General features: G+C 49.3%; 1 protein-coding gene across 1 annotated transcript in view; it reads right to left on the bottom strand.

Moving 5' to 3' along the window:
• Positions 1–1,250: 1,250 nt before the first annotated feature.
• LOC147709464 (uncharacterized) overlaps positions 1,251–17,063 on the bottom strand; it is an 80,102-nt gene continuing 64,289 nt past the window's right edge. The window contains exon 2 of the mRNA XM_086925998.1: positions 1,251–2,130. Coding sequence (XP_086782124.1) covers positions 1,298–2,130 — 833 coding nt within the window. The 3' untranslated portion in view covers positions 1,251–1,297. The remainder of the gene's footprint in view (positions 2,131–17,063) is intronic.

Here is a 17,063-nt window from a genome sequence, read left to right as displayed (position 1 = left end):
GTGCCATCGATTGCACCCATGTAGGTCTGTTGCCACCGCAGGCGACGGAGCACATTTATCGGAACCGCAAACACTACCACTCCATGAATGTGCAGGTGGAGTGCCTTGCGGACATGACCATATCACATGTGTGTGCAAAGTATCCAGGTTCGGCACATGATTCGTACATCATGAGGAACAGCATGCTGCCACGGATGATGGAGAATCTGCATCCCGAACGTGCCTGGATTGTGGGTGAGTATCATTACTGCTATGGCGTGCTGTGTGTCACTTGCTGCACTCCGGCTGTACATCATTGCAATGTGTGTTTGTCATTCACAGGTGACTCAGCATATCCCAGCCGCCCATGGCTGTTGAGCCCACTCCGGAATCCCCGGACAGCAGCAGACATCCACTACAATGAGGCCCATGGCAGGACCCGACGGGTAATCAAGCGGACTTTCGGCCTGCTGAAGTCAAGGTTCCGGTGCCTTGACAGGACCAGAGGCGCACTGGCATACTCGCCTGGGAAGGTGTGCAAGATCTTTGTGGCATGATGTATGCTGCACAACCTGGCCATCCACAGGGGTGTCCCCGTGCTCCTGGACGATGGTTATGAACCAAGGCCTCCACCTGCTCAGGGACCTGAATCCAGTGATGAGAACAGTGGAGAGGAGGAAGGAGTTGACCTGCGCCAGCAGCTCATTGAACGCTACTTCACTTGAAGGTGGCTGACGAGGTACAACGTGTACATTGTCTGGTGTGGTTGCTCATGTTATGAATGGCTATGCGCGGATGTAACCAATAGGCACTTGTTCTGTCACCCATATGTGGTATTTGTGAAATTGACGTTCCGTACCGAGATGTATGTTGGACTGTATTTGTGCACATCTGCTAGACATTGTGTAGTATGCCTGTGATGTCTTGGATATTTTGTGTGCAGTGATCTGTGTGTTGCCACAATGAGACCAGTGACTGTTGTTCTGTTGTGTCTCCACCTAGGGAGTCCCTAGGTGCTACAGAGGGTTCCTGCCCTGCATACTGTACATCATTAGTACACATCATGGACATTATCAACAATGTAAATACTGCACTATAAAATTCACTACACAAATTCTTGTGCGTCAGGTATTTTATTTTGGGAGGGTACATGTGGTTGGTGCGGTAATATTTACATGAAGGTGTGGAATGTTCAATGAGATGCAAGAGTAGACACCACATGGATGTGGTGACCCAGTCCAACAGAGAGGTGCCATTGCCAGGGCAATGTGGGGAAAGATAGTCCAAACAGTGAATGCAGTTGGGAAGAGGGTTGTCTTCACGGCTGGCTCTGTGACTGGCGTGTGGTAGGTGCTTTGCCTCCAGAGAATCCCAGGCTCTTCTTTGGACGCCTTCTAGATCTTTTGGGCGGTGGGGGGCCTGCTGAATGGCCAGCGGCGTCAGAGGACTCGCCCCTCTCTGTTGGTGCAGGGGAGTATGGAGCACTGTCATCCTGCGGAACAACAGAAGGGGACGGAGGTGGTGGTTGGGACACAGGCCTGTCCCTCTGCAACGCCACTTGCTGGCCCATGAGGTCCACCATCTGTCCCAGGTGGTTATCAATGGACATCATCTGCAGGATGAGCTTCCTCAATAGTTCATCAGACTGGCCACTTTGTCCCTGAACCTCTTGGTAGGCCTCCACAACTCTGGTGAAGTGGTCCAGGGATGGTGTCCACTCCTCCCGAGGTCTGGTGGTGACCCTGGCCCTGCTACCTGGTCTGCTGCCACGGAGCTCTTCCCTCGCCACAGGGGGGCCATGCACTCTATCCCAGCCCTCCACAGGTGTTGCTGTGGGATGGTCATCCCTAGGGACAGGGATGGTGCTGAAGGTGGTACTGGTGGTGTTGGTGGCAGTGGCGGTGGTGGCGGTGGTGGTTGCGGTGGTAGAGGCCGTGACTGCAGGGGTCTGCTGCGTTGTAGTGGCAGCAGAGGTGGTGGTGGGGAGGATGGGGGCCTGGGACCTCTGGGTCTGTGGCACACCAGATGGGCCGGGCTGGAGCTCATCATCCAAACTGTCCTGGGAGTCCACATCTGAGAGTCCATGTGCCGGGGGTGGGGACTGGCTCTGCTGGTCGTTGGTGTGGTCCTCAGCAGTGAGTTCTTCGTCACCTGTGGAGTAAATGGGGAGTGGTCAGTGTTTGTGTCATCTGCGTATCATCATCTGACTGTACACTAGTTAGATATGCAGTCATCAGTAGTACAAATCATGGCAACACCGTGTAACATTTCATAGTGCAGAGGGACATCATGGAGTCATACATGTTGATTGTCAATGCATTGCGTGCTATTGTAGGTTTTCTGGATGCAGGTCACACACACACACTTCATGAAGAATTACGGTAGGTACGTACCTGTTAGGTGAGTGTGCAGGGTGCAATGGCTAACAGTTGCTTCTGGGTGGGGGAGGCCTCCATGCTGCTGGGGTGTGGGACAGGGTCTATGGTGGGAGCAGTGAGACTGGCCTCCCAACCCAAAACAGAGCTCCAATACAAGATGGCTACCAACCTGTAAGTCTGTTTGTTACACAGTGCAATGGCTGACAAATGCTCCTGGGTGGGGGAGGCCTCCATGCTGCTGGGGTGTGGGCCAGGGGGAATGGTAGTAGTAGTGGTGCAGCCCTCCCTCCCTCCCTCCCACACACACCCTCCCAGTAAAGATAGCTACCAACCTGTAAGTCTGTTTGTTAAACAGTGCAATGGCTGACAGTTGCTCCTGGGTGGGAGAGGCCTCCATGCTGCTGGGGTGTGGGCCAGGGGAATGGTGGTAGTAGTAGTGCAGGCCTCCCTCCCTCCCTCAAACACACACCCTCCCAGTGAAGATGGCTGACAACCTGTAAGTCTGTTTGTTAAACAGTGCAATGGCTGACACATGCTCCTGGCTGGGGGAGGCCTCCATCCTGCTGGGGTGTGGGACAGGGGCTATGGTGGGAGCAGTGAGACGGGCCTCCCAACCCAAAACAGAGCTCCAATACAAGATGGCTACCAACCTGTAAGTCTGTTTGTTAAACAGTGCAATGGCTGACACATGCTCCTGGGTGGGGGAGGCCTCCTTGCTGCTGGGGTATGGGCCAGGGGGAATGGTGGTAGTAGTGGTGCAGCCCTCCCTCCCTCCCACACACACCCTCCTAGAGAAGATGGCTACCAACCTGTAAGTCTGTTTGTTAAACAGAGCAATGGCTGACAGTTGCTCCTGGGTGGGGAGGCCTCCATGCTGCTGGGGTGTGGGCCAGGGGGAATGGTGGTAGTAGTTGTGCAGGCCTCCCTCCCTCCCTCCCACACACACCCTCCCAGTGAAGATGGCTGACAACCTGTAAGTCTGTTTGTTAAACAATGCAATGGCTGACACATGCTCCTGGGTGGGGGAAGGACTCCATGCTGCTGGGCTGTGGGACAGGGGCTATGGTGGGAGCAGTGAGACTGGCCCCCCAATCCAAAACAGAGCTCCAATACAAGATGGCTACCAACCTGTAAGTCTGTTTTTTAAACAGTGCAATGGCTGACAATTGCTCCTGGGTGGGGGAGGCCTCCATGCTGCTGGGGTGTGGGCCAGGGGGAATGGTGGTAGTAGTAGTGCAGGCCTCCCTCCCTCCCTCCGACACACACCCTCCCAGTGAAGATGGCTGACAACCTGTAAGTCTGTTTGTTAAACAGTGCAATGGCTGACACATGCTCCTGGGTGGGGGAGGCCTTGCTGCTGCGGAGGTGTGGGCCAGGGGGAATGGTGGTAGTAGTGGTGCGGCCCTCCCTCCCACACACACCCTCCCAGTGAAGATGGCTACCAACCTGTAAGTCTGTTTGTTAAACAGTGCAATGGCTGACAGTTGCTCCTGGGTGGGGGAGGCCTCCATGCGGCTGGGGTGTGGGACAGGGGCTATGGTGGGAGCAGTGAGACTGGCCTCCCAACCCAAAACAGACTCCAATACAATATGGCTACCAACCTGTAAGTCTGTTTGTTAAACAGTGCAATGGCTGACACATGCTCCTGGGTGGGGGAGGCCTCCATGCTGCTCAGCTGTGGGACAGGGGCTATGGTGTGAGTTGTTGTACAGACCTCCCTCCCCCATACAGGCCTCCTCAGCAGGATGGCTGGCTACATGTTGGGTGGGGATGGACAGTGTAATGGTGTTTGGGTATTGCAAGGTAGTAATTGGCATTATGGTGGTTGTCATTTGTCTGTACTTACCAGCCTCCGCTCCCCCGGCTACTCCTGTGAGACTCTCAGGAAGCAGTATGGCAAGCACCTTCAACTCCCATGGTGTGAATGTCTTCAGTGGGATGGGAGGGCCACTGCCAGTCGCGTTTGCCAGCGTCCAGTTCTTGCTCCTACTCTCCTTGACAACCCTCTTGAGATCATTCCATCGCTTCTGGATCTCCTTCTTGGATCTTGGGTTGGCCCCTACTGCATTCACCCTTTGGACTATTCTTTCCCACATTTGTGTCCTGGTGGCTAATGGTGTCTGTTGGACCAGGCTACCAAATAGTTGTGGCTCTACTCTCACAATCTCGTTGACCATGACTGTCAATTCACTCTCGGTAAATTTGGGCATTTTTGGTGCTGTCATGGTGTGTGGGGGTTGAGGTGTTTGTGGGTGCAGGGGTGTGGTGGTGATGTGTGAGGTGCGCTGTGTGATGGGGGTTTGTTTGTGATGGTAGTGTTGATGGTGGTGGTGTGTGTGTGTGTGTGCTGTGCTCTATTGTCTCTCCTGTCAGGTGTGGTGTATGGCCTTCTCTTCTGGAGTGATGCAAAGGATTGTGGTCAGTGAAGGGGGTGGTTTTGTACTCAGCTGTGTGGGTGTGTCCAATTGGATTTTTGTTGTCAGGTGTGTTGTGGGAGTAGTTCTGTGGTTTTGTATTTTATTTTAGTTATTTATGTTTCTGTGTATGTGTGTTGTATATTTTGGGGGCAGTGCTACTTTGTTCATGCAATTTCGGCATCACTGTGGTGTTTTCACATCGACCGCCATATTTTTCATGTTTGTCCGCTGCGGTGACTTTGCTGTGGAAATTCACAAAATTGATGCACATAAGCGGCGTTCATTTGTCTTTTCCCATTTCCCTCCCTGTACGCACCACGAATGTCGTGAGACGTTGACCGCATCACTCCGCCAGTAAAGGCCCGTGCCCGCATGTACCTGACAGCCATTTTAGGCACCATGGCCTCTTTGCCCGCTCATTGAAATCCCCGGCTTCCCTCCTGCGCGCATTTGAACACCCCCCCCCCCACTCTCAAATGATCCTCTCCCTCTGCGCACCCTGGCTGCCCCCCTCCCTCACATGCACAAGTCCGCATGACCCTGTCCTTGGGAGTCACGGCCGCGCCTGACCAACACCTCCTTTCCTTTCATGAATAACCCCTCTGTTGGTAAACCCTCCCTCCGCGATTGACTGTCCACACAGGTCCGAAGCCATCGCCTAAGCCGGGAGATATTGTTTACTGCCCCTTATTGTATGGAGTCACTCCTCTTCAAAGGACCCACTATTGATCCTTTCCTCCCCACCCCCTGGGGTACGACCAGGCGCACACATCCTAAGAATCGGCGGAACACTCAGCTGCGTGATTGCCCCCTCCTCTTATCGGCAGGTTAAGGGCCTCTATTGTGGATTATATGTGGGGTGGGATTGACACGAGGATTATGGGGATGTCTTTTCCTTGTTTCACAATGTCGTTATTGTAATAAGGAATGTTTTGTAAGGTATAAAAGGCGATGTCTCAGAGAACTTGTTAGAGCACCTCCCGAAAGACACTGTGTTTCGTGTCCGAAATGACAGGCTCTCCTCATGAGCAATATATCCTGTTCTTGTGATTCCTCCTTCCAGCGCCCGTCTCTTTATTTGGTAACTATTCAGAATGGGAACTAAGAGGCGTCTTGCGCCAGCCGCCCGGGCATCGATATTAATATGGGCACACTGTCCACAATTGGCGTCCCAACGCGGGGTCCATCAGTGACATAAGGTCCAGTAAGAGAGATCCAGACGATGAGGTGAACATCTAAATGATTGGAGTATACCTCCCTTGAGAGGGCCCTCGTCCGGCTGCCGATTGAATGAACTTCACCGATTCTGAACGGACCTCTCTCGAGTGACCTATTGTCCTGACTGGAATCCCACAGGAATGCTGCATAGAGTAAGAGAACGATCGGGCGCTGGAGGGGGAAGACGAAGAACTGTCCGCATGGTCCGGTCCGGGTAAGATTAAGTAGGGCGTTTTTACGCCTGATTGGTAGGATGGTTTTATCCATCTGATTGATTGATTGATTGTATTGGAATCGGTATTTAAATACTGATATTGTTGTTGTTGTTCATTTAGCTTTGGTTGCTACTTGAAATATTGGTTCTCTTCTTGAGAACGAGACATTCTCTGTTTGCAAACAGCGGCGAATAGGAACGTTCGTCTCTCTTTGCAGATAGAGAAGGGTAGGTAATGCCCCTTTATGATTCGTCATGCCTACCTTTCTCCCCACTGATTGTTTGATATCGATTAATAATCGATTGTTGCTCTTTGAGATCTTCCCTGTCCACAAACAGAGACGAATAGGAATATTCTGTCTCCCTTTACAGATAGCGAAGGGCAGGTAATGCAGACGTTTGTCCCCGTTGTAATCCGTCATGCCTGTTTTTCTCCCCACTGATTGATTGATTGACTGGACATTGTTGTCCAAGGAATTGTTTGTTTGAGGTATTTTCTGTTTGCAAATAACGTGGAATAGAAATATTCTGTCTAGTCTTTGCAAGTAGTAAAGGGTAGGTTATGCCCCTTTATGATTCGTCAGGCCTACCCACTCCCCACTGATTGACTATTTATTGGGGGTAGCTCACCTGGTCCGCCCAGGAGGCTACCCTAATGAAGGGACATATGCTCCCCACTCATTGACCATTTATTGGAGGTAGGCCATCTGGTCCGTCCAGGAGGCTACCCTAGTAATTGGAGGTACATCATTTGGTCCGTCCAGGATGATACCCTAATGAAGGGACATGTGTTCCCCACTGATTGATAATCTAGTTCCACCCGGACCATTTATTGGAGGTAACTCATCTGGTCCGTCCAGGAGTACCCCTAATGAAAGGACATATAAAAATATGAAGTGATCACGGTACCCTGTTAACAGAAACTTTAGCTTGAAACACGCTAAGGAAAGGAAGGAAAAATAAAAGAAATCGGGCTAAGTCAGTAACCCCCTGATGAGCTTTCGACTTCACTAAAAATAAGAAACATTAGGAATAGTTTGTAATAAGAAATATAAAATGGCGAAAGCTTGACGGCAAGACAGCCACGAGGTAGCTAGGCTCCGCTGCCTATTCCTGCTCCAAACATGTCTGCCTCATTGCCCACCACGCCCAAATAACGGTAACATGAAATAGATACAAATCAATAGATACCTACCCCCATTCCGGAAGCTCCCAAAGTGCAACAGGTCCGCGGTTACGCCCATCCGGAAGGCGAGGCCTCGATGCGTGCAGAGCAGGGCTCGGCTGGCCGCCATCGGAAAGGGAGACTGTGGGGCGGACGGCCCGAAGGTTGTTATGGTCTCCCCATTCCCTTCTTTCCTTCTGCCCTGCGGGCCACGGGGGGGGGGGGGATGTCTTGCCTCAGCCACCGACCCCCCCCCTCTCTATCGCCAGCTCCGGCCGTCAGCAAAACCGGAGCCAAAGCAGGTAGCTCCGCAGCGATAACTCTGGAAAGTTGCAGATAGTCCCTTCAGCGGCAACACTTGAGAGTTGCAGGTAGTCCCGCCACAAAAGGGGGGGGATGTCTTGCTGCCTCCGATCCCCCCCCCCCCATCTTCATTGCCTGGCACGGCCATACCAAAGCGCTGGAGCCGAAGAACGGCGCGGGGTCGCTGGAAGGGGGAGGCGGCGCGAACGAGCCTCCCCCACCTCCCTCCAGGTGGAGGCTTCCAGCGACACCCCAACGCTCCTGCTTGAAGAGGGTCCATATCAAAAAGCGGGTTTTCTTGCCCGGGACGGGCACACGCCCTGTGCTCCTCAACCTTGAAGATTCTAAAAGAGCCGGGGGGCCGACCTCTCCACGAGGCGCCCCCCGCCCCCGTCCTCCGATGGAGCCACGAGACGTCGGCGCATTCCTGCCGGCGCCAGCCTCAGTTTCGAAATGACTAAAATCCTGCAAAGATACAGATTTGTTCAGTTCCGGTGGAACACCAGAATGACCCGGTAGGAAAGATTGTTGCCTCCCTCCCCACTTTTGACTGATGGTCCATATTGCTAGTCTGTTACCCCCTTGCGAAAAACTTTTTGAACTGCCAAAAGAGGTTCTGGTCCAACCACGAGTCAGTGGAGGCATTCTGACTATACTGGGACCTGCCTGTCCTCGCCCAAAATGGCGCCGATACAAAATGATGCAGTTTTTGGACAATGAAAGTAGATAAGATGGATATTGATTATGTGCTTGGAAAAGAAAGCGATATAAGATGGATATTGATTATGTGTTGGGACAGTGAACTGATTTAGGGTGGGTACTAATTATGTTTGGAAGCAATGAATTGGTATAAAATAGGCACTGATTGAGCATTTGGGCAATGAATTGATATACGTTAGGTATTGAGTACATAGTTGGACAATGAGATGATATTATTGAAAGCTTGAATTCTTGACACACATTATACTCGCCCCGTAAGAAAGTTCGATACGATTTTATTGCACTGCTGCACTTTATGAAATGAATGGCCACCGACTTCGTTCCTCTTATGCACAGTTCCAGTCTGCTCCGTAGCCGGCCCACTGGGTTGTAGGCCCGTATTTGTGCGCCAACATTTGTAATTAAAGGTATTTTGAAAAAGAAAGTATAATTGTAGCGGTTGCATTAATGAGTTTCGAATGTGTTACTACTGTCTCCAATATAAGCGAAAAATAAGCAGCTTTATTAAGGTTGAAGGGTAAAAGGGCCCAATACTTAAGCAGTTACCTTATATGCCACAGATAGCAGGAAAAAGTTTTAGATGCCCTTAAGCAATACCGAGGAAATGCCACATGACCTAAAAGGCCACGCTCAAGTGATTCATGTAGATACGCAGACCATCGATGATTGTCTACCCAACACTACTGGACCCTCTGGGCTTAAACGCCGAGATGGTAGAGAATGAACCCCGTGGAGATAGGTCGAGTATGAGGTAGGTAAAAAAAAAAAATTTTCAGATTTATGCGCGTTGATGTGTTTTGAATGCTACCCCCACCCCCTTCTTCTCCTCCCTTCTGCAGGTCACGTCGGAACATCGGTTGAATTATGGAGGAGGGATGATCGAACGACCGACGAAAAGGGAAGGAGGGGATCTGAGCATAGTACTTATGCTAACGAGTTTTGAAAGACGTAGACTTAGATATGACTGTTCCTCCTTAGAACGTAGCGACTGGGAGGATGGACTGACATAGAAACTTGACGGGTTAGTACTGTATGACGGAATTTGACTCGAATCAGCACGCCAGATAGTGCAACTATGACGTTTAACTAGATAGGGAAAGGACAAGGAAAAGTCCCGGGGTAAGGGTTACCTAGGCACCACCCGTCTGGGAAAGTAGGAATGTTGTTGATGTTCAAAATGTACCACCTCCTTCTCGCACTCTTATAGATATAGCCAAGCTGTCCGACTGTTCTCCCGATCAATACCCTCCGTTGCCTCAGCCTGGAGAACTTCTCACCAAAAGAAGAAACTCAAAAGTGGTTTAAGATCCAACCGTGGGCAATAGCCCGACCAGGTTAATTTCTGACCGGCTGACCGAGGTGTAAGTATTAGCAATCGAGAACGCTCGCAAAAATAGCAAGCGAGAGGAAAAAGGAGGAAAAGGTAAAAAGAGCTCAGCCCGTAGATAAATAGGATATTAAAGATACGCAGCATGCAAAAAGAGATCTTTTTGGCCAATAACTGTTCTATGTTTTGTCGTGAATCTCTTTGTATGTAATACATGTACTGTCTTCCTTCGTCTGAGTTTGTGTGTATGTACTGTATGGGTTTATGTCTCCCCTCTGTTCGCGTCTCTTTGTTACCTGACCCCTGCTGTTCTGTGTTGTGAGCACACTAAATGACCTATTTCCATACACGTCTCTCTTTCTCTCTCTCTCTCTCCCTCTCTATCTATCTCTCTCTCTCTCCCTCTCTCTCAACATGTCATACGTGTACCGAATGGCTCGTTTAGGTTGCGGACGACTCTCACTCTCTACGAGAGTCCCCCTGTTCCATCTTCCTTTTTGTGGTAAAATTGTGCCCCGCTGGCACCAGTCCGATTGGATACTTATTGAACACGAAGGTGTTCAGCGAAATTGACAGAAACTAAAACGATTGTAACTTGCCATATTACTACCTCTCCTTTCTGCAAAATGAACAAACTCGAATTGGCTAAGAAAGAAAGGACAGGTAAGGCGACTAAGGTCCCCTAATCTGGCCTTTTATAGGGGAACTATATGTCAATGGCACCCTATTTTTCAGTTCGTTAGAGACAAGCGCCAATGTCCAGATTGACCCCCAATGCCCAGATTGCCCCACCCCTTTGCACTCAAGCGCGAATGCCCGAAGCGTCCCCGCCCCACTTGATTGACCCCAGCTGCTGTCCCCGATGTATAACTGATGACCATGAGTAACTGTCGCCCCTCGAGAAAAACCTGTTTAACCCTGTCTTTCGATGATTGCACCCCCGCTCTGTTTGAAAGAGTTAGCCAGCTCTAAAGGGAAATGTAAGACTGTTAAGGCTCGGGTTAGAAGGACGAGTCTCCCCTGAATGTTGCCAATTTTGGAGTTTTTGATGAAATACGCAAGTGATAGGAGTCTGACCTCTGTCCATATGTGTCATGAATGAACGCCGATTAGACTTGGTGCGAACACAGTAGAAATACCCACATACTTACTTCATGGTAATAGACTTCTGACTATGACCAATGAGCATAACCCCCAGGTGCTAGGATTGCGAGTGGAATTCAAATGTAAAAAAAAAAAAATCTCTTCTCCTGCCAGTTCTCTAAAACTTGTTTTTACCCATTCAAAGATATACGATCACCGGAGGAGAAGGGTCGGACGTGACGCACAGCCTGGCTGCAGATCATGAGACACATGCGACCTCGACCAAAGGTGGAGCCGCAGCGCAACAAGATACGGGACGAGGCAGCACTCTCAAACGCGGTAAACGAAAGGATGAAGGGCTGTCCTGAAGCTCTCTGTCCGCTAACCCACGTGTGCCTGAAGCCTCCGTCACCCTTTTCAAGCCCGATTGATGGGCCTGCTTGCTTGTTATCCTTTGCTCCCTTGGTCCCTTTGGTGTGTCCCAGGAAATCTGACCCCACTCCGCCCTCTCTCCCATGACTATTGAACCACACACCCTCTTTTCCACATGACTTTTTGCCGAAAGGAAGAACAGCATTTAGGTGGAAACGGGGTTATGCCACGGAAATATAGGTGCCGAGCATAAGGCGCCACTAAAAGGATTGGTTAGGGAACAGGACTGTGGTCTAACAGCAGAGGATAGACCGCACCTTGCAACGCGAAAGGTTAAATCCGAGCTGGACCTATAGCTCCACCGCCGGTGCTCAACAGCGCCAACGAAAGGACACGGACTACAGCCTACCAGTGATGGCTCACTGCTAAAAAGACACTGTGACAAAGAGATCTTATGTATTGGACTGAATTCCTCCCTCAACTACTTGGTCAAAATGTTCATTGGTCACATTTTTTGAGAAAGTCAGAAGCATTTATGCTATGTAGTACGTTTGAACGTTAGGAACCCAACAAATGCAATTTCCTATGTGCTGCATTCTGCCAATCGCATCGACTGTTCATGGTTATATGCAATATGTTAGTATTGACAAATGCTATTTCATCAACCACACATGTTTATATGGACGCCCATCAATTAGGAAATGAACTTTGTTATGTAAAAAGCGGCGACTGTGGAAATTCACAAAATCGATGTACATAAGCGGCGTTCATTTGTCTTTTCCCATTTCCCTCCCTGTACGCACCACGAATGTCGTGAGACGTTGACCGCATCACTCCTCCAGTAAAAGCCCGTGCCCGCATGTACCTGACAGCCATTTTAGGCACCATGGCCTCTTTGCCCGCTCATTGAAATCCCCGGCTTCCCTCCTGCGCGCATTTGAACACCCCCCCCACTCTCAAATGATCCTCTCCCTCTGCGCACCCTGGCTGCCCCCCTCCCTCACATGCACAAGTCCGCATGACCCTGTCCTTGGGAGTCACGGCCGCGCCTGACCAACACCTCCTTTCCTTTCATGAATAACCCCTCTGTTGGTAAACCCTCCCTCCGCGATTGACTGTCCACACAGGTCCGAAGCCATCGCCTAAGCCGGGAGATATTGTTTACTGCCCCTTATTGTATGGAGTCACTCCTCTTCAAAGGACCCACTATTGATCCTGGCCTCCCCACCCCCTGGGGTACGATCAGGCGCACACATCCTAAGAATCGGCGGAACACTCAGCTGCGTGATTGCCCCCTCCTCTTATCGGCAGGTTAAGGGCCTCTATTGTGGATTATATGTGGGGTGGGATTGACACGAGGATTACGGGGATGTCTTTTCCTTGTTTCACAATGTCGTTATTGTAATAAGGAATGTTTTGTAAGGTATAAAAGGCGATGTCTCAGAGAACTTGTTAGAGCGCCTCCCGAAATACACTGTGTTTCGTGTCCGAAATGACAGGCTCTCCTCATGAGCAATAAATCCTGTTCTTGTGATTCCTGCTACCAGCGCCCGTCTCTTTATTTGGTAACTATTCAGAATGGGAACTAAGAGGCGTCTTGCGCCAGCCGCCCGGGCATCGATAGTAATATGGGCACACTGTCCACATTGCTGCTGCTTGACCGCCATTGCTCCCATTCACTCCTGGGTGCGACCGCGGCGGTCGGTGTCGGCGGTTCCGACCGCGACACCCTCGGGGATATCGTAATTTACCGTGCGGTGTGTCTGCTTTCCATGCGGTGGGTTGAGCCTTTTCTGCTGCTTATTCGACCGCCGCAGTCATTTTTTCCCGTCTCCGCCCACGTCGGACCGCTTTGCTTGGACGCTACTTTGCGGTCCGTCTTTTGTGGCGGTTGTTCCTACTGTTGCGAACGGTATTTCCGCAGTCCTGGCGGGAGGCTGGTTTCCACCTCCATGGCGGTCAGGGTGGTTTTCCGCCCGCTATCCTAATGGGCCCCCAAGTATTTAAGCTTTTTGGCAGCACAGTAATATATGCTATATGTTTTGAGTAATAAAATACCTATGCTATACTTTAAAGAGTATGGTGTACCAACTCGGAGTTCCTCTGTGTGGTCACGGAACTGCTCAATGACTTACAACCTCCTTATAATGTATGCACAAGGTACTTTAACCCGAGCGTATACCATTGTTTTGGTAAAATAGTTAAACGGGAGAGTCTTAAGAAACAAGATGGTAATATTTGTTTTTCTTTAATATAAGTTACAGAGCTGTGGAAATGCAGATTTTAGTAATGTCTCACCCTCCTTGAAACTTAAAGCCCCAGGCGAGAGAAAATGAACCGACTGTGGTGCTCTGGTGCATCCTGGTAACGCTCACCAGAGGGAGATGTTGGGTGGGTGGACCTTTCTTGGGGCACTCTATGCCCACTAACCTTAGATTTCCTGCTGATTTTGGCCTTTTTCAAGCACATATCTCAATACCTACATTTAGGGGTGTTTGATTGTTTACCAGGAGCCCTGTTTTGTTTTCCCTTTAACACCAAGAAACTCTCCCAATATGTATTGTATGACTATAGTATGAGTGTAGCGTATGAGTGCCCCTTAAATATTGAATATAACATTAATAACATAACACGAGAAAGATGTGATAGGCATATGATAAAAATATATGCTAAACATCTTAGTGCAATAGCTGGACATAAACACACTGATCGATGCATGAAAAACAACAGTATTGTGGGATATTACATGTGGTTGAATGGCAATCGGAGTGAGTAGTGAAACCAAAAGGCAAACTACATTTCAGAACCTATTTTATTTTGCAGACCAACACAACACACCCTGCAGTTGCACAATTAAACACGACCAATACCGTCAATTCATCAGGCATGTACATTCACCTTTGAACATGTCTGCTTTTGGCACGTAATGGTTGTCTGACAGGACCAGTGTCCATGTAACTTTCCAGAGCGCGTGCGGTTCTTGCATTCATCCACCCACAAGGTGACACAACCATGCCCGGTATACAAGAAGTGTTACTAGTGATGGGATAGCCGTCAACGAGGGGGGGAATGTGGAGTTGACGTGAATGATACAGTATTTGCTTGTGTATGCAATGCAGCTGGTGCAGGAGGATCTGCTGGCAGTCAGTGGGACTGCTAGGGAGTTAACGAGATGGATACAGTACTTGTGTGTAGATGCAATGCCGCTGGTGGTATCATGGCTTCTTCTGTAATTTATTTATTTATGCGTTTTATATAGCGCGAACTTTACCCGAAGGCGTCAGAGCGCTTCACAATAAGAACAGAAAATTACAAGTGAACAAATTACAAAAGCAGACAATAAGTTACATGTGGTAAAAGTGACAATTGTGAGCAAAACAAAATACATGAGGTAGTAAACAGTGCATTACAGGAGGAAAGAGTGACAAGTGTGCAGGTTACAAGAGAAAACAAAGTACAATTAGAGGTAATATAGTGCAATATATGCTAGACACAGAGGCACAAGAACAAACGTTACGTAGGCAATGGTGGCACTTGTGCAAGTATCAAAAACAAACAAAATGTGAGAGGTAGCAAACAGTGTGTTACAAGAGAAAAGTGGCGTGTGCATGTTACAAAAGAGAACCAACACAGGTACAAGGATACTACTGCAATAAATGGCATACACTCCAACCACACGAACACACTGGGAAGGCACTTCCATTGTCATGGAGAATAGAGTTTTTAGTGATGGGAGGTCTTCCTTCAGATAATAGAGAGGGCGTGACTTACTTTAGGAGGTGTCTTTGGAGGAGGAGAACTTTAAGGTCCGTTTTGAAGACCTGGAAGGAGGTCGTGGTCCGGAGCTGAGGCGGACGCGAGTTCCATATTCTCACTGCATTGCCTGAAAAGGATTGGGCCATCGATCTTTCCTTCTTGAATGTGGGATGTTCAAGCAGGATATTTTCTGCATTACGTGATGGTCTAGAGCCTCCAGAAAGTTTCAGTTTATTCGCCAGGTAGAGAGGAGAGGAGGAGTGCAAGGTTTTGTGGGTGATACAGGCAGTCTTGTAGATAGCTCTAGCCTCGATGGGAAGCCAGCGGAGGGTGGATAACATCAGTGTGATGTGGTCAGTTCTTTTGGCCCCATAAATGAAACGAGCTGCTGAATGGAGAACAGATCTAAGGGGGAACAAGTGGGATTTGGGGAGGCCAATAAGAAGAGAATTACAGTAGTCCAGTCTGGAGAGGACCAGCGATTACACCAGGGTTTTAAGGTCCTGTTCCTGGAAAAAGCGACGAATTCCCCAAAGAAGGCGCAGTTGGTATCGAGCAGACTTTGCAATGGAATTGATGTGGGAGATTAGATTGAGTCTTTTGTCGAGTATGACACCAAGGGATTTTGCGCTGTCGACAATGATGGGTTTGTTGTTAAGTAGATTCATCTGATCCATCCATAATTGAACCGGGGGAGGAGAGAGTGAGGAGGAGAGGAGGAGGAATTCAGTTTTCGAGGGATTTAGAATCAGTTGATGAGTTGACATCCAGTTTTGAATGGAGTCCAGAGTAGAGCTTAGGATGGAGAGATCATAAGTGGAGGCAACCTTGAGGTAGATTTGAGTGTCGTCTGCATAGAGATGATAGTGGATCCCGGATTTACTTAGGCGATTTCCCAGTGGTTCTAAATAGAGATTGAACAATGTGGGTGCGAGTATAGAGCCTTGAGGAACCCCTTGACCTACCGCCACAAGAGATGAACGACTGTTCTCTATTTTGATCATTTGGGATCTATCTGAGAGGAAGGAGGCAAACCATTTAAGCACAGTGCCCTCCATGCCCATTCTCTGTTGAAGAGTGTTGAGGAGGGTGTTGTGATTGACAGTGTCAAAGGCTGCAGAAAGGTCAAGGAGAATTAGAAGACAGGACCCCCCTGAATCGAGTATCCTCAGCGCGTCATCAACCACTTGCAGTAGGGCTGTGTCAGTGCTGCAGATTTGGATGAAGCCGGACTGACAATTGTCAAGAAGATCATTGTCCTTGATATGACGAGAGAGTTGTTTCGCTACACATCTTTCTGTGATCTTCGCAAGAAAGGGTAGATTAGTGATGGGGCGGAAGTTGTTGAGGTCATTGGCATCAGCAGTTGGTTTTTTAAGCAGAGGGGTGACCTGCCCAGTTTTAAAGGGGACAGGAAGGGAGCCTTGACAGAGGGAGAGGTTGACCAGAGTAGTCCAATAGGAAAGGGAATGGGTATAGAAGTCAATGGCAATGGCACTGAGGATGGGGTCCAGAGAATGGTTGGAGGGCTTTGTTTTGCGGATGTACTTGAGGAGGGCATCTTCAGATATGGAGTCAAAGTTCTGCCAAATGGCTGAGCATTTGTGCTCCTCTGGAGGGGTAGGATGAGCGACCTGATCCACAAGTGATTTCACTTTGGGAGGGAGAGAGGGAGGCAAGCACTGCCGACTACCATTTTGTGTGTGTAAAAGGCCGCTTTATTGAAACAGGTGCACATCACATTATTTCCAAAACTGGCAAAACGGCTTACAAAACTAGAACCTCTCTAAACATCGAGTTACCTGACCCCCCTTTTTATTTTTCTCCCTCCACCCCTACGATCCCACATGATAATATCCCTCCACCCCGCAACATAACAATATATAACAGCATTACATCCTATGAATATCCAAATTTCTCCCCTACCTCTTAACTCCAAAACCTCACAATAGCTACATTCCTGTCTGTCCTATTGCAACTGTAAACAAAATACCCTCTAATGTAACCCCCAAACTATTTACCCCTTTCCCCGCTCCCGGTCCCCAAGTCCCCACACTTAACGCCAAAATACCAAACTCCAGCCATACTTGGCCAACATCCCAACCAAACTCCGCCTGCACCTGCTTCCAGC

Source organism: Lissotriton vulgaris, chromosome 6 (assembly GCF_964263255.1).
Source record: "Lissotriton vulgaris chromosome 6, aLisVul1.2, whole genome shotgun sequence".
In the NCBI taxonomy this organism is placed as follows: Eukaryota; Metazoa; Chordata; class Amphibia; order Caudata; family Salamandridae; genus Lissotriton; species Lissotriton vulgaris.
This window is presented reverse-complemented; position numbering and strand designations above follow the sequence as displayed.